Source organism: Desmodus rotundus, chromosome 12 (genome assembly GCF_022682495.2).
Source record: "Desmodus rotundus isolate HL8 chromosome 12, HLdesRot8A.1, whole genome shotgun sequence".
Taxonomy (NCBI): domain Eukaryota; kingdom Metazoa; phylum Chordata; class Mammalia; order Chiroptera; family Phyllostomidae; genus Desmodus; species Desmodus rotundus.
The window spans coordinates 14,199,734-14,218,250 of NC_071398.1; the positions used below are offsets into that span (position 1 = coordinate 14,199,734).

Here is an 18,517-nt window from a genome sequence, read left to right on the forward strand (position 1 = left end):
ATGCTGTCACCCATTTCGGCCCACATGTGATCATAAAATCAGGGCTGCTAAGTCGGGAACTCTTCTGCTTCCACGTGTTGCCTTGTGTAAGAGTTGAGTTACATTTTCCTGCACTGGCCAGTGCGCCCATGGGGCACTGGGCACCGCTGGCCCGGGAGGCCACGGCGAGGCCTTTGACCCCACCCCGGGGCCACCTTGCGAGGCCGCGCTGGACCGTGAGTGCAGCTCCAGGCGGAGGTGGGCCCCCGGTGGTGGGCCCGGAGGTGGGGCGGGGGCTCCCGCGAGGGGGGTGGGCCGCGCGGCCAGGCGGGCGAGCCCTGCGCAGTGACAAGGGGCGCGCTCGCGCGGAAAGGGCCCAAGCGTTAGCCTAGCCGGTCTTGGCCGTTGGCTGAGGGTGGCCCCTGAGGAAGCTAGTGGGCACCAGGCTGGCTCAAAGGCCAGGCCTGTCCAGGGACAGCAGTGAAGTTGGGCAGGCCGTGAGAAGCTGAGGAGTCCCACGCAAATATGGCAGACAAAGGCAAAAAGGGCAAAGCGGGAGCGGCTCCCGCACCCGCCCCAGCGCCCCCACCCACGGCCGCCAAACCCGATGATAAGAAAGACGTTGCGAAAGCGGAAGAGATACAGCCAAAGGTAAAATCGGTACAGCCCAAGGATCAAGTGGGCACCAGGAAGGGATGTCGCCGCTACAAGTGGGAATTCAAGGACAGCAACAGAGAGTTCTGGGTTATGGGGCACGCGGAGGTCAAGATCCTGAGCTTGGTAAGTGGGCCTGGCACCCCCGGGCGGGGGGGCGGGGGGGGGAGGCAAAGACAGAGAGAGGGAGGGGCGGGTTCCAGAGGGCTCTGGAGGGGCTCGGGAGTAGGTGAGAACCCTTTGCGGAGGCTCAGGCTTATGTCTCCCGGCAGGGCTGCCTAATAGCTGCACTGATCATGTTCACCGGGACCCCCGTGCACCCCCTCCTGACACTCGTCATCACCATGGAAGTGTCCATCTTCTGCTTTTTCATCATCATCAACACCTTCGCCATCCAGAGATACATGCACTTTATCCTGTGGCCCATTACTGTAAGTGAGGGGCAGTGGGGAGTGCGGAGGCCGGAGAGCCTTCACAAGAGTTGACAGAGATGAGCCTCCCACGTTACTGCCCAGGCATGGGCTCAGCACCTTCGGGTGGGGCTGGGGCAGAAAAGGCTCCAGAAAAGCCCAGCTTGGGGCAGGAGCCTATTACCTACCTCATGGTGAAACCACAAGGTCTTCACTTCTCTAAGGATTTGCTCTACTTGGGCGGAGGCTGTGTAGCAACTACCTTTTTCCTCCCGACCCCTGTGCCAGCTCACATCTGACTGGGGAGACCACCCAAAAGGCACCCCATCTCAGAATGCAAAGAAAAAAACAATCTTCCTATAACTCAGTAAAATAAAATGAGAATTGTTTTTTAATCACTTCTAAAGCAGCCTTAGATCTCCAGTGACTATGCCTGTAAAGGGTGTTCGGTCCAAAGCAGTCCTCTGCTGGAATGAACAGGACGGGGCAAGTCACCCGCCCACTCCTAGCTGCTGTGTCCTCCAGTGGGCGAGGAGGACAGTAATACTCACGATGGTGATGGTTCCTGAGGAGTAAATGTAAGGTGCTCGAGGAGGAGCCCGAGGACTCAAAGGCCTGCCCGTTACCTATGTAATCACAGAGTACACCTACACCTGACTCCCACCTTACCCAAGGCCCCCTTATTCACTGCACATTCACAGCATGCCTCCAGAGTCCTGTGCTCAGTGGTTCACTCACTTACACATGAAATGTGCTCAGAAGGGCCAGGTAACTTGCCCCAGGTAGCTCAGCCAGGAAGTGGCAGAAAAAAGATCTAAACCCAGCTTTGTCAGTAGAATCTGAGTCTTTCACTACACTCTGTCCTGCCAATTGTTAAAAATTATTAGGGTCCAGCATTGGCCAGGTGATTCAGTTGGTTGGAGAGTTGGAGTCTTGTACATCAAAAGGCTGCAGGTTCGATTCCTGGTCAGGGCACATACCTAGGTTACAGGTTCGATTCCCACTCAGGGTGCATACCTAGGTTCCAAGTTTGATTCCCGGTCAGGGCATGTATGGGAGGCAACCGATGGATATTTCTCTCTCACATCTCTCTTTCTCTCTCTCTCTCCACCCGCCCCACCTCCACCTCCCTCCCTCTCTCGCTCCTCCTTCTCTCTCCCCCTCTCCCATTCCTTTCTCTAAAATCAATAAAAAACATATCTTTGAGTGAGGATGAAGAAAAGGTCATTAGGGTCCAGGGGTCCACAAGTCTCAGTGAAGTATGTGAGGACCCCCAGTATAGCAAGAGAGGAGAAGAGGGCCGAATACGACTCTTAGGAAACGGATAAGCAGAGGACAAAACAAAGGGACAAGCAGAGAACAAGTTCCCCGCCCAGGAGTTTGAGAGGAGACACTTTTGGTTCCAGCAAGATGAAAAATCAATGAACCCTGAAAATTCTCCTGCCGCGCTTACCTAAACTTCAGTAGTTACCTAAACTGCTAGGGGGGGTGTAACTAGTACTGCTTTAACTGAATGGCTGAGCTGGCAAGAAACAAAGGGAAAACCCACAGGGGTCGGAATGGAGAACAGGAACGGTGGTGGAATAAGCCACTGAAGTGTGGGCGGGAGAGCTCGAGCAGTGCTATCGCAGAAACCCGGAGTACGGATTTCCTTCCACTCTCGTGCCAGGAATGAGGCCTTGGCCCCAAGCACAGTGGGGACTTAGAACTCAGAGCCCGACGTAAAGCCAGACGCCTGCAAGACTACACCCTTAGGGAAAAGACAGAGAAGACACCTTTCCCCCACACAGAGGAACGTGAAAGCAAGACAATGGAGCAAGAAACATTCATCTCTGCCTGAGCTTTGAGTGAAAAAACAAACAAACAAAAAGACCACCTTGAGAAACAGAAATCTTGAGCCTGGACTTCATACATTTTTGGTTTGAAATTTTTACTACTTTCAGCTTAGAAATCTTGCGCAGCTTAGAAAACATAGTGCCTGAGAATTTGCATAAAAATTGACCCCAATTTGATGATATTTTGATGATATCCATGGGACTCTTGACGGAAACAAATACAAAAGCACAATCAAATCCTAAAGAGAGCGTTAGGCTCCCAACACTCACAGGATGGGTGTTGGGAGTGGGGGGGCGGGGTGCCTTCTCCAAAATGAACTCACAGTTCAAAACTACAAAACGTGTTTTTTTTAAATCCCCATGACTAAGAATCAAGAATCAGCAAACATGACAAATGGGAGGATTAGAACACTGAAAATGTAAGATAATTGAAAACCTGTCGGAAAATAGGAAATATATTTAAAAGCATTAAAGACATAAATAAGAGCCCTAAGAAAAGAATAAGACATTACGAGGACAGAGTAGACAGATGGATTTTATAATGGTAATTTTTTTATTGATTTGGGAGAGAGAGAGAGGAGAAGGGTGGAGGGAAAGAGAAACTTTATGACTTGTTGTTCCCCTTATTTATGCCTTCACTGGTTGCCTCTTGTATGTTTCCTGACTGGGGATCAAGCCTGCAACCCTGGCACGTTGGGACGATGCTCCAACCAACTGAGCTACCTGGTCAGGGCCAGACAGGTCTTTTGTAAAGTACAAAATATAATGTCTAGAATTAAACATACAAGGTGAGGCAAAAGTAGGTTTACAGTTGTTCATATGGAAACCAATACAATAATTCATAAGTAACAAAACAAGAATAAACTCTGTGTTTTGCATACTCACAACTGTAAACCTACTTTTGTCCCACCTTGTATAGTTATTGAAATAAAAATGTCAATAGGTGGGTTTAAAACCCATATCAGACCAAGCTGGAGAGTCAGTGAACTAAAAGATGTAGAGAAATTACCCAGAACACAGCACTGAGAGATAAAGAGAGAAAATACAAAAGAGGTTGAGATGGCGGATATGTGATGGAAAAGTCCATCATAAGCCTAATAGGAGTTCCAGAAGGAGAGACAGGAGAATGTAGGAGAGGAAGCGCCCAAAATGATAAGAACTAAGAACCCTCAAGATTTCCTGAGCGACATGACTAGAAATGGCAGAGTAAGGAACTCTGAAAGTCTACTCCTCGTCCATCAAAGCAATGACTAGGTTGTCAACACGGTCAGCATCAACTTTTTCAGAGCTCTGGAATCTAATTTTTTAAACATGTATAGTAGCCAGGGGCATGCTGAGTGAAGAAATCAGCTGTTGAATTTTGGTAAGAGAGCATTATGACATTTTAACTTTGGCGCCTGCCATCGCTTGCTCTCCAGCTTCCCAGTCGTGGTGAAGATGACAGCCCACATTCCGGGCCACATTCCTTGTTGGTGACAGAGGGAACAACAAAGACCTTGTTCTCAGAGAATGATGACGTGTGTCTTGGCCTGTCTGGTGGCTCCCCGAGGGGCTGGCCCAGAGAAGGGCCTTTGTTTCACCTGCCTCGGAGCTCCCTCAGGGCCAAAGCAGCCTCCTAGGGAGAATCTGTCCAATTCTATGTTGGCCAATACACCAACCAGCCATAACCACCTGGACGAGGGAAAACACACGAGGCAAGCGGCAGACAGACCAGAAGTGTGTGAAGGAAGACGGTGGGGAAGGAGGCACAGGGAGGAATCAGAGCTATGCAAAGCTTCTCCATACACCAGGGGATTTAGAAGGCCATGCACACGCCCAGGCCTGAATGCATTCTCGGAAAAGACTCTAAGCTTTCAACTCCGGCTGACCTTTCCGCTCTGCGCAAGCAGCGAGTGAAAACTGAGAGCTGCGAACAGCCTCGACAAGTGCTGAAGCGGTGCCCCGCACAAGCCAATCTGCAAAGACCGGGAGAGAATTTCTGTTTGCTTGTTTCCAGGTATTTAAGAAATGTCTGTCAAATCACCACCTGACTTTTAAGTTAATGAAACAGAGACTTCAATGGCCACACAAGAGTAAATAATACAGTTTTTCAAAAAATAGTTTAGAAAAAGTCACTAAACGTACAAATGACTGCAACTCACAACGAGCAGCAACGACTAACCTGGGGAGAAGGGAGAAGAAGGTTTTCAGAGTAATGACATTATCACATTCAAAATTCTCAGCTTTTGAAGAATTGCATGGCATGCAAAACAAAGAAAAAAGGTTAGGCCCACTCACAGAAAACAAGTTAATAGAAACCATTCCTGAAAGTGGCCAGATATTAGACTTAATAGACAAAGACTTTAAATCACCTGGCTTGAAAACGCTCGAAGAACTAAAGGAAACCAGGAGAACAATCCATGAACAATTTACCTTGAAAAATACACACTCAAACTATTAGGCAAACTGTATATCTTTCAACAACAATGACAGTGGCCAGAAAATAATGGAATAATTTCTTTGAAGGGCTGAGGTAGAAAAAGTAAAATAAAGACACTTGCAGACAAAGAATAAAAACATTTATATTCGCTGACCCTCACTGAAAGAACTACTTAGAGCGTCCTTCAGGAAGAAATAAACCCCCCAAGAAATGTTTGCAATGTCAAAAAAGAACCCATAAGCCAAAAACCTGGTAAGCTTATAGGCTGACTTCAATACACATTAAGACAGAGGGATTTTAAAAATATGTAGTAAAAGCTTATTTGGGGGAGAGAACACTAAAACATGTGGAATGAAAGCAATAGCAACATAATAACACGTAAGACCACAGTGGTTGTGTATGATAAGAACTAAAAGTTCTTGATTGGGGGGCTGGTATTCAGTAATATAGACATAACAATAATATAACATTAACATATTAAAACATTCTACTATATTCTTTTTAAGAATATAATTCTGGGATATATAACATCAAACCTGTTGAGGGGAGAAAGGTGAAATGAAAGGCAAAAATAAAAAGGAACATGTGTGGTGTATGTTAATTAGAAAAAACGAAATGCTACACATATATCCAAATATATCAGAAATGATGACAAATATAAATGGACTATATTCTTCACTTAAAAGACAGAGGACTCTAAGAACAAAATTTTTTTTAATCCAGTGATATACTAAATTACAAGGCATGTGGAGAAAGGTTATAAGACATGGGGGAGGTTAGGGGTTGGAGGGGTGGAGGAAAAAGGAGAAAGGATTCCTGGACATGGATAGCAGGCAGGTGATTTGGGGGGGAGGGGGAGAAAAGCAAGGCTAAATGGTCATGGAAAAAATACAATAAAAAATTAAAAAACAAGAATGGGAAAAAATAATAAGAGGAAAATACTAACTAAAAGAGAGATGGCATAACTTTAATACCAGATTACACCAATTTTATGTTTTTCAAGATATATAAAGAAGACCATCACCTATAGCAATTCTGAACTTGTATGCACCTAACAATATAGCCCCCAAATATAAAAAAAAGACAAAAATAGATTTAATTGTAAGAAAGAATTGGCAAATAGCAACCGTAATGGGAGACTTTAACATGACCGCCTAAGTAATTGATAGCGTGACCCACTGGCGTGTAGAACGCATGAAGCCCACACCAAACAGTAATAGGCCATACATTCCTTTCAAACACACCTGGAACAGTCACTAAAATTACATCCTTAGTAAGACCACAAAGCAAATGTGAACCAGTAGCAAGGAACTGATACCATACAGACCACGTTCTCTAATTTCATTGCAATATAATTAGGAATCAGTACAATTTAACTAAATCCCCACGTGTTTGGGGGTAGGGAACTTAGTGTTTTCCCTAGACATATGGGGATTTAGTTATATTTAGTATTTGCAAACACTGCCTGTAAGATGCAGCTAAGTAATTTGAATTCAAATCTATGCAATCAGAAAAGAACACTGAAAATTAACAGTTCAAGTGTCTATCTCAAGAAGGTACCAAAACAAAACAATGGAATGGAGAAGGCAATGCCAAAGATAAGAGCTAAAAATAATGACGTAGAAAAATAAAAACCATAGCAGTGACTAATAAAGCCAAATATCTAGTTCTTTGAAACGACTAATAAAGTAGATAGATCTCAAATTTTTCTCAAGGTCTTTTTTTTTTAAAGAAAGAAACAAAGAAAATGTTAGTATAAAGATCAAGAGCTTTTAAAGATCACAGGGAAAATATAAACTTTTATATGAATAAAGTAGAAAGTTTACTTAATTTCCTAGAAAAAATATAACTTCCAAAAGTTAACACACACAGAAATAGAAAAACAGGTTTTAAAATAATTCATCCATGTTTTCATCTGGCACTGGTGTAATGTCTTACATTCAAATCTTTTGATTCCCCTGGAGTTATTCTGGTCTGTGGTGTGAACCATAACACCAGCTTTAAATCCTGACGGCTATCCAGCTGTCTCACTCCGCCCCTAGATCTACTAATGTATTGAACGGTACCTGTTTTCCTCACTGGTTTGAAATGCCATTTTTGTTATATGCTAACTCCCACATGCAGGGTTCATTTCTGGATTTTATATTCAGTTCCATTGATCTGTCCCTTTTCTCTCTCTCTCTTTTTCTAAGGGCTTTATAATATGTTGTACTATCTGCTGGAGCTTTGATCTTAAAACCAGACATTATAATAAAAGTAAACTATAGGCCTATCTTACTTGAATGGAGCCATAACGTCCTCAATAAAATAGCCAACTGAACCCAGCAATATATAAGCAAGCAATATATCATGATCAAGCAAGGTTTGCACCAGGGATGTAAAGATGGTTTAAGTTTTCAAGATTCTATTAATATAATTCACCATCCTTCATTTAGAGGAGAAAACCATTTCATCATCTCAAAAGCTGCTGAAAACTATTTAGTGATATTCAACACTTATTTTTAGAAAACTAGGAAAAAAGGGAACTTCCTTTTTTTAATAATAGGTGTCGACCCAAACCTAAAATAAACATTTCATTTCATGGTAGAACTTTCAAAGCATTTCCTTGAAGATGACTACTATCCCCATTTCTATTCAGCATTCTGCAGAGATCTGAGTCAGTCCAATATGACAAGAAAAACAAAAGATATATGGATTGGGAAGGGAGAAAAATCTAGCATTACTCACACATCATATGATTCTCTACACAGAAAATCCAAGAGAATCTACAGTCTACTAGAATTGATCTGGGCTCCACAAGATTACCAAAGGCAAAAACAATAGTGTTCCTGAATATGAGCAACAAACAATGAGAAAATGTGGCTTTTCAAAAACAGACATTTAACGCAACAGACTACCAGGTGTTTGAGAATAAACCTGCTCAAAGGTGTGTATGCCTTCCTATAGAGATTATAACATTTTATTAATGGACGCAAAAGAAAACCCTAAAAATATGGAAAAATATACCATTCACAGATGTGAAAAGCTACTATCATAAAGACAGCAATTAATTCCAAAGTAACCTATAAATTAAATGAGATTTCATCCTAACAGGTTCTTCATGGAACTTTACAAGGCGATTCTAAAATTCTTATGGAAGAGGTGACTTCCAGCCAAGATGGAGGTATAGGTAGACACACTGTGCCTCCTCACACAACCAAAAGAAGGACAACAACAATTTAAAAACAAAAACAACCAGAACTGTCAGAAAATCGAACTGCACAGAAACAAGGAGACAACCAAGGAGATAAAGAAGAAACATTCATCCAGACCGGTAGGAGGGGCGGAGACGGGCAGCCAACTGGAGAGGACTCGCAGCAAGGTGGCAGCTGGCGGGCCCAATGGTACCACATTCGCATGAGGATAAACCAGAAAGAACAACTGGGGATTGAGACAGACCACGAAACCCAGGGCTGCAGCAGTGAAACAAAGCCTCAAACCTTTGATTGAAAACACCCATGGGGGTTGAGGTGGCAGCAGGATAAACTCCCAGTCTCATAGGAGAGTTCGTTGGAGAGACCCACAGGGGCCTAGAACATACACACACCCACCCACCCGGGAATCAGCACCAGAAGGGCCCAATTTGATTATGGGTAGCAGGGGATGTGACTGAAAACTGGCAGAGTGGAGCAAGAGGCATTGTTCCCTCTCGGACCCCTCCCCCACATACAGCAACCCAGCGCAGTGACATGGGTTGCCCCACCCTGGGGAACACCTAAGGCTCCGCTCCTTACTATGCGTAACAGGCGCGCGGAGACGGAAAAAATGACCAAATGAAAGAACAGATCAAAGGTCCAAAAATAGAACTAAACACTGAAGAGAGAGCCAACCTATCAGATGCTGAGTTCAAAACACTGGTAATCAGGATGCTCACAGAAATGGTTGAGTATGGGTGCAAAATAGAGGAAAAACTGAAGGCTATGCTAAGTGAAATAAAGGAAAATGTACAAGGAACCAACAGTGACAGGAAGGAAACCAGGACTCAAATCAACAGTGTGGACCAGAAAGAAGAAAGAAACATCCAACCAGAAAAGAATGAAGAAACAAGAATGCAAAAAAATGAGGAGAGGCTTAGGAACCTCCAGGGCAACTTTAAACGTTCCAACATCTGAATCATAGGGGTACCAGAAGGAGAAGAGGAAGAGCAAGAAATTGAAAACTTAGTTGAAAAAATAGTGAAGGAGAACTTCCCTAATCTGGCAAAGGAAACACACTTCCAGGAAGTCCAGGAAGCTCAGAGCATCCCAAAGAAGTTGGATGCAAGAAAGCACCCACCAAGGCACATCATAATTACATTACCAAAGATTAAAGATAAGGAGAGAATTTTTTTTTCTTAAGATTTTATTTATTTTATTTTTAGACAAACAGGAACAGAGGAAGAGAAGGAGAGAAACATCAATGTGTGATTGTCTCTAGTGCAACCCCTGCTGGGCTCCTGGCCCACAACCCAGGCATGTGCCCTGACTGGGAATTGAACCAGTGACCCTTTGATTCAAGTCTGGCACTCAATCCACTGAGCCACACCAGCCAAGGCAAAAGAGAATTTTAAAAGCAGCAAAAGAAAAGGAGACAGTTACCTATAAAGGAGTTCCCATAAGATGATCAGCTGATTTTTCAAAAGAAATCTTGCAGGCAATAAGGGGCTGGCAAGAAGTATTCCAAGTCATGAAAGGCAAGGACCTACATCCAAGATTACTCTATCTAGCAAAGCTATCATTTAGAATGGAAGGGAAGATAAAGTGCTTCCCAGTTAAGGTAAAGTTAAAGAAGTTCATCATCACTTATATGAAATGTTAAAGGGACTTATCTAAGAAAAAGATGATCAAAAATACGAACATTAAAATGACAACAAACACAACTATCAATGACTGAACCTTAAAAAAAAAACCCAAAACTAATTAAGCAAACAACTAGAACAGGAATAGAATCACAGAAATGGAGACCACATTCACATGGAGGGTTATCAGCAGGGAGGGGGATGGGAGAGAATGGGGGAAAAGGAACAGGGAATAAGAAGCATAAGTGGTAGGTACAAAATAGACAGGGGGAGGTTAAGAACAGTATAGGAAATGGAGAAGCCAAAGAACTTATACTTACGACCCATGGACAGGAACTAAGGGGGAGGGATGCTGGAGAGAGGGATGGTGCAGAGCAGAGGGGGATAAAAGGGAGGAAATAAACGGGACAACTGTAATGGCATAAGCAATAAAATATATTTTTTAAAAAAATTCTTATAGAAGAATAAAAAGAATTACAAGGACAGGCTCACCACACACACAATATTTGAATTACCATAAAGCACAAGGTGGCAAACACGAACCCAGCCCTCATTTTACCTGGCCTGGCACCTGGTTTCTACCCGGTGGCAGTGCCGAGCTCTCAGTTAAGTGTTAAGGAGTAGTTACATTTATACAGTCCTAAAATTACATTCGGCCCTTTGAAGGCCACGAGGCTGATGTGGCCCCCGATGAAAATGACTTTGACACCCCTATTGTACAGCTTTGGTACTAGCTCAGGACTGACAAAAAGACTAATGGGATTATTATGGAGTGAATGTTTGTGTACCCCCAAACTTCAGATGCTGAAATCCTAGCCCCTGTGTGGCTGTAATTGCGGATGGGGTCTATAGAATAGTGATTACGATTAAATGAGGTCCTAAGGGTGGGGCCCCAATCCAATTGGGTTAGTGTTCCTCTAAAAAAAGACAAAGCTCTCGTTCCTTCTTTCTCTCCCCACCCCCTCCTGGCACACCATTGAAAGGTCATGTGAGGACAGAGAGAGAAGGCAACCATCTGCAAACGAGGAAAAGAGCCCTCACCAGAAATTAAATTTCCTGGCACCTTGATCGTGAACTTCTAGCCTCCAGAACTATGAGAAAATAAGTGTCTATTGTTTAAACCACCCAGTCTGTGGTATTTTGTTACGGCAGCCTGAGCAAACTTAAGACTGGGATAGAGGCCTAGCTGGTGTAGCTCAGTAGATTGAGCGCAGGCTTGTGAACCAAACAGTCGCTGGTTCGATTCCCAGTTGAGGGCACATGCCTGGGTTGCAGGCCGGGTCCCCAGTGGGGGACTCACAGGAGGCAACCACACTTTGATGTTTCTTGCTCTCCTTCTCTTTCTCCCAGCCTTCCCCTCTCTCTAAAAATAACTAAATAAAATCTTTAAAAAAAAAAAAAAAAAGACTGGGATAGAAAAAAGAACTCAGAAACAGGCCTAATACATATGGCAACTTGGTATATAACAGAGGTGGTATTATAAAACAGATGAATGGAATATTTACTAAATGTTCTTGGGGGGGCTATATATCCCATTATAATTTAAAATGTACGACAGAAGACATTATAAACAAAAACTTTTACACAAGCCAACAGAAACATGGAACAAGGGATATGAAAAGGCAGCAAACCCAAATACCTAAAACATGTTTTTAAAAATGCTTCCTTAGTCCCCAATGCCCCGAGAATTTACAACAACAATGAGGTAGCATTTTGACTCTTCGAATTGGCAAAAATAAATAAGCCTGGTAATCCTGGGCGGTGGCAAGGACGTGGAAAATGGAAGCCCCGGCACGCTGTTGGAATGAGTGGAGACGGGCACCAGCACTTTAGAGAGAACCGTGGCAATACCTAGCCGAGGAGAGGAAGTGCATGGGAGGCGCAGACAAGAGTACTCACTGTAGCAGAGTTGGAATAATTTTCTAGGAGGCAGAAGCAAAGCCTGGCCGGGTGGCTCGGCTGGTTAGAGTGTCATCCCTGTACACCAAGGTTGTGGGTTCGATCCCCGTCAACACATTGGCATTTCTCTCTCATTCTCTCAAGTCAAACAATAAATTTTAAAAAATAATAATAAAAGTAGAAAAAACTCAATGTCTCTAGTTTGGTTTATTCGTATAGTAGGATACATCCATTAGAATCAATGAATTCAATCTGCATTTCTCAAAATGGGTAAATCTCAAAAATTTTTAGTTTAAAAAGCAAGTGCTAGAAGATAATATCTTTCATTTAAATTAAAACATTTGAAACACGCAAAATAGTACATATTGTTTATGAGTATAGCACGTTAAGGGAAATACCAATCCACACTTGGAAAATTTACCCATCAGCTTCTAGTAACATGGTTGCCTCAGGCACAGGGGCAGAAAAAGAGCTGGAACAGTGAGCCTGTAGCTTACTTCACCGAGGTTCACTTCTGTTTTGTGTGCTGGTTGGTTTGTTTGATTGATTGCTTTTAAAGAGACCTGGAGCAAATACGGCAAGACATTAACATCTATTTAATGTCAGGGGCTCATGGCTGGTGGAAGCGGGAGTAGGGGCGGGATGTTTTATTATTTTGTTTGTTTGAAATGTGCAAAAGTTCAAAACATTGAAAGGGAAAGAAAAGGCCTAAGACAAAGTGATCAGAGAAGGACAATCTGCAGAAAACGGCAGCCTAGAAACCAGAGGGAAGCGTGGGCACCAACCGTTCATCGCTGCAGGGCTGGCAACAGCCCCCTGGATGAGGGGCACACAGCTCTGTGCTAGCGTCACCCCAGGAGCGATGGGGGGGAGCAGCTGGCTGTGGCTGTGGTTGGGCCGACTCCGACAAGTTTGGCTGTGCCAGGGAGCAACGGTGCATCATGGTGCCTGAGGGAGGCCAACATGGAAGGCAGCCCTTTTGCCCACCCTGGGAACATCGGGACCTTGTCAGGAGGGTAAAGGGAAACAAGTATGGGACAAGGGCAAGACTGAGGCCACAGGGGATGGGAAAGAGGTTTGATTATAGAGGAGGTGGTACAGCCTTGCAAAGAGGTGTGCCTCCAGGAAGTAAGATGGGGGTTGGGGGTGGGGCCAAGGGGTGAAAAGGCAGCTGCCAATCTCCCAGCGAGAGCGCCAGAGTCCAACAGAGCCTCCCACCAGCAATACAGCCTGCCCAGCTCCAGAGTGGGAAGCTGGTCCTGAGAGCAGAGAGATGATCGGGATGGTGCTCAAGAGGGACATCATTATGTTAAATAGTTTTGCATTTATTTAAATGAGTACTGGCAGGGCAGGGGGGGACCAACATAACCAGCCATTAAATGTATGCTTTCACAGATGAGATGGTAGCAGAGGGAGCCAGAAAAAGCCATTAAACATCCTGGGCTTTAGGTCTCGACTCAAAGGGCCCATCTGAGGGGCCACAGGTATGTCCACCTAGCCAGATTGGAGACATATGGAGATAATTATAGCTATAGATGATACAGGTGATAGAGGCACAGACATAGATATAATGTGTCCAGAAGGTATCCAGCCATGTAATATGAAAAACAGATATTTATTGAAGAAGATACAAGAAACACTGTACATAGGACAATGATGCCTCAGTCCCCCTCAAAGTAGGCACCTTGGGACCTCACACAGTTCCCCAGTTGCCATCGCTGCCCCAGTATAGCTTCCTGAATCTCACTGATGGTCTGAAATTCTGAAATCTCTTCCCTTCCAAAGGTGATTTTGGTTTGGGGAAAAGCCAGAAGTCACAAGGCGCCAAAGCTGGGCTGTAGGGGGGTTCAGTCACCTGGGTGACTTGATGTTTCGTCAAAAAACTCTGCACAAGACATGATGCATGAGTGGGCGCGTTGCAGTGATGAAGCTGCCCATCAACAGTTGCCCATAGCAGCGGCCATTTTGGTCATATTGCATCGCTCAACTGACGAAGAACATTGAGGGAGTACTTCTTATTAATTGCTTGGCCTGGAGGGGCGTACTTGTGATGGACAACACCTTTCCAATCAATAAACACAGTAACACGGTCTTGATCTTGCTGCGACTTTGCCCCACCTTCTTCAGGCGTGGAGAACCCGGCAACTTGCATTGGGACGACTGGGCCATCCTTTCTGAATCACGGCCACAGACCCAGGATTCACCGCCGGTTGTGACCTTCCTGAGGAAGTGTGGCTCGTTGGTAGCCGTTTGAATCAAGTCATTAGCAACTGCAGCACGATGTTCCTTCTTCTCTAGTAGCAGAAGCCGCAGAACGAATTTTGCCAAACGTTTCATGCCAGGATCCTGCCTCAAAATCTCGGACGCAGTAGGTTTTGGAATCCCCAGCTCAGCTTCTGGTCCTCGCACTGTCAGTCGCTGACCTTTGCTGACTGCAGCCCGGACATGTCAACATTCTCAGCTGTTCCACTTGTTGCGGGCCTTCCAGACGCGGATCCCTGTCAACAGATTCTCGACCATCTTTGAAGCGTTTGTGCCACTTTTATTTGTGCTGCACTCATTGCGTCGTCCCCAAAAGCCTTCTGAATGATCCAAATAGTTTCCACGGAGGAATGTTCAGGCTTAACGCAAAATTTGATGCAGATCCATTGCTCTACTCGCTCAGTCATTTTGAATGTGATGGCCACACGGTACACGTGCTCACTCACCAGAGTCTGCTGCCCCCACTGACTCGTACAGTGAAGTGGTCACTGTTCACATGCCCATTCCAGTCCACTCGCCCTGGCTGCCAGGCTACATGGATGTCAGGAAACTGTTCTCGTTGTATTAACAATGGCTGGACTTTTTCCATACAGGCTATTTTACACACACACATATGTATATATATTTAAAATTAGGCAGAAGTTTGAAAATCGTTCTCTTTGGAGGAAGCCATGTGCTCTGCCGGGTCAGGTGTCAGAGGGGCCTTGGCTCTGTTTCGGGCTGACGCTCACCTCTCCCACGGTTTCAGGACATTCTCAACGACCTGTTCGCCACCATTTTCCTGGTGGGAGCTGCGGCGTTCGCTGTGCGAACTCGACAAACCATGCCAGTGAACTACGTCATTGCTGTGGTGAGTCATTCTCGTTGGGCTGTTTGTTTGCTCAGAAATCACCTCTTCGGGAGAATGGGTGTTTTCCCTATTTGAAGAACAGGGCTTCTTTCCTTTTCACAGAAATCATGAGACCCAAGCAAAGTTCGAAAGTAAAGCTGATAAATTTTTCCAGTTGAGAAGCCATATAAATAAAGTTGAAGTCCAGGGAGCCAGCCACGCTAATAGCTTCCTCCTCGTAGCTGCCGACCCAGAGGCAAACGGCCCACCCTGGCCAGGTTTCACGAGAGAAAGAAGCGGCGGAATAACAGAGGGAGGGGACGGGAACTAAATCTCTGGGGTCTGGTGGTTTGAGGTGGACAAGGGGTGTTTAACAGCACGTACTTACAAATTAGAAACCAGGAAGGAAATATGACAGCTGTGGAATGAAAAGCAAAAATAACAAGGCTCCTTTTGTTTTCCAGGTCCTTATTGGTGTGGCTGCATTTTTTCCTTTAATTGATATATGTCTTCAAAGAAAACACTTCAGAGGCAAGAAGCTCCAAAGGAATGTGCTGGTTCCTCCTGAAAAAAAGGAGAAAGGAATGCCAGAGCAACCTGCAAAGGGAAAGGAAGCGGAAAAAGCACCGGAAGAAGGAAAGCCCAAGGATAAGGGGGATAAGGGAGATAAGGGGGAGAAGGGGAAGAAAGGCAAGAAATGATGTGTAGGAGACGCCTGTTGTCAGAAATGGTGGCGTATTTTACGACAAAGCATAGTTCCACTGTCTTCCTTGTCTTCTTAATGATCCTTCCCACTTAAATAACCACCTCTGCTTGGAAAAGAAATTCTCTTGAAATGGATTTTTTGTTCATTCAACGAAAGTTCCCGAAACTTTTGGTGCAGAGAATGAGGCCAGAGCCAGGCCTCTCCAGGCACTCGCAGGTGGCAGGGCACAGAGGGTTTGGGGGACCAGAAGTCTGGGTGACACCAGCTGTCAGCACTGACCAGCCAAAGGGGCCAGAGGAAAAGGACACCTAAAACCAACAGGATGCACTTTGATCGTGTTAACTTTTATTTTATGTATGTTCTTAAAGCATCCAGGTACTGGCTATGAGAGAAATGACGTTGCTGGAGTGCCTGACTCTTACTCTGCAGTTCAGTATTGGTCCTCACTGAAGCGGCCCCAGGCCTGCAGCATCGCTATCCAGAGAAGCCCTGAGCATAAGCCCTAAACTAGTCCCAGCTGCGCCCCAGAGCCACGGTTCCCACACACAGGCCTGGGTCAGGGCCCCGCTCTCATGGGACAGTCCAGCCACCCTGGCAGGACAAGAGTCATCCGCATGAGAGGAAAGTGAGGACCCAAACTGATGCATGAGGAGCTAGGGGGAGGTCTGTGTGTGCGCGCGTGTGTGCGTGCGTGTGCGTGTGTGGGGGTCTGGGAGGTGAGCCCAGCTGGGGATGCCGCGAGAGACGGGTGAGGAGGGTTGGCTGGGCCTTGGCTGCCAGGGTGAAGACTTGGGCCTCTGATGGGGATCCCCGAAGACAAGAAAGTGGCAGGGTCTGCTTCCACTGGGAGGAGATGACACTTGGCCGCCGCTGAGAAAGAGGCAGCTACCTGTCATTGGGGTGGGGAAGATGGGCGCTGGAGCAGGTCCCTGGTAAAGCGGGAACCTGCCGCTGGCCCCACCCAGGGTGCCTCTACTATTCAAGTCCATCCCTGTAGCCCCCACACCACCCCCTGCTGGCCATGCTGGGTGAGGCAACCCTACTAAAAGGGAACACTCACAGGGATTCACATTCTAGAAAAAAAAACTTTAAAAAATGTATACTATCCTGCCATAGGACCCAGAACTCCCCTCCTAGATATTTAGCCAAGAGGGATGATGTACTAGAATGTTCATAACAGCCAAAAAAGCCCCAAAGACCAAATGTTTAAAAGGAGGCACACTGTGCTACATTCACACAATAGAATGCCACTCGGCAATAAAAAATAAGCCACTGATACACGACGGTGGATGGTGATAAAAGGTTCATAACGATGAATCTCACAGAGTGCTGAGTGACAGAAACCAGACCCGAGGGGGGACATACCATGTGATCCCGTTACTGGAAGTTCAAGCACAGGGGGAAACGTAGTGAAAGAAGTTAAAACAGCGGCCACATGCGGAGGCAGGGGGTGGGGGTTGATTACAAAGGAGCATGAGGGGACTTTGGGGGGCACGGGAATGTTTTATATCTTCACTGGGGGCTGGGTACACAGGTGTACACATCTGTCAAACATAACTGTGTGCTTCAGATCTGAGCATTTCATCGTATGCAAATTTTACCTAAAAATGTAAATGAGACTGCACTCAGAATCCACTGGAAGAGGGTGGACCTTGCTGAACCCTTTGTGTGGCCACTCCCGCCACCGCTGGGGGCGGCCATCTGAAGCGGGCAGCTTCTCCACAGCCCGGCAGAGCAGGCATGAAGCGGGGCTGGGTTAGAGCGGAGCAAGACTTGAGGCAGCCACCTGTCATGCTGAGAAGGGGACTGAGACAGGGACATGGTCGCCACAGACTACAGGCAGATGCCCGTTCAGAGCAAAACTACGTCAGGTGAGTATCCGCCAGGCGCAGGGAGGGAATGGCCCTGGGGAGGGGTGTTATTACCTACAAATCTGGCCGAAATGCAGGTTCTAAAAAACCCTACCTAGAACATTCAGAACAAAGACGGATACTGTGTCTTTAAAACCAAAGAGACTGTAAAAATGGACAATAAGCTAACAACAGTTTTGGGGGGACGGGGGGGGCTATGACAAAGATTTTTAAATTTAACAGAAAAGTTGAATAATAGAATGGACAATTAGTGACATTGGAAAATCAAGTCCAGGAAGTCCAAAAGATAAGAAGACATTTTTAGAAGAAATTAAGAGAAACAGGAGTGTAGACCCAAGAGGTACACAAACCATCCTCTGAATCATAACACAAACCTCAATAAATCTAAAAGAATGTAAATCATACAAAGCATGTTCTCTGACCATAATGGAATTAAACTGAAAATTCCTAACAGAGAAATAATTTTAAAATCTCCAAACGCCTAGAAATTAAACATCACTCTGCCAACTCGTCTGTGGGTCAGAGGTAAAGTCTCAAAAGAAATCAGAAAATATTTTGAAAAATGAAAACATATCAAATTTGTGAAACTAACGTTGTACTTGGATAATATTTACAGCATTAAATGCTTATACGAGAAACGGGTCAGCAAGATACGCCAGATTAATGCTAACAGATAGAAAGTAGGGGTGGGGAAATGAACATTACACAGAACTCAAAGGTAGGAAAAGATGTTCTATTAAGTTAATAAAAACCTCCTCTGTGCCAGGCATTGTCCTAAGATACGTACGTATTAGCTCATTTCCCCCTCCCAATAACCATGACTTAGGCAGTAAGGTC

The 18,517-nt window shown here is 45.2% G+C and overlaps 1 protein-coding gene across 1 annotated transcript; it reads left to right on the plus strand.

The window, feature by feature from the left end:
* Window positions 1-313: 313 nt before the first annotated feature.
* CMTM2 (CKLF like MARVEL transmembrane domain containing 2) lies at window positions 314-15,904 on the plus strand. Its single transcript, XM_053916247.1, has 4 exons — window positions 314-759; window positions 906-1,064; window positions 15,023-15,124; window positions 15,568-15,904. The coding sequence occupies exons 1-4, from the start codon at window positions 505-507 to the stop codon at window positions 15,802-15,804; spliced, it is 753 nt and encodes a 250-aa protein (XP_053772222.1). The 5' UTR covers window positions 314-504; the 3' UTR covers window positions 15,805-15,904.
* Window positions 15,905-18,517: the final 2,613 nt, after the last annotated feature.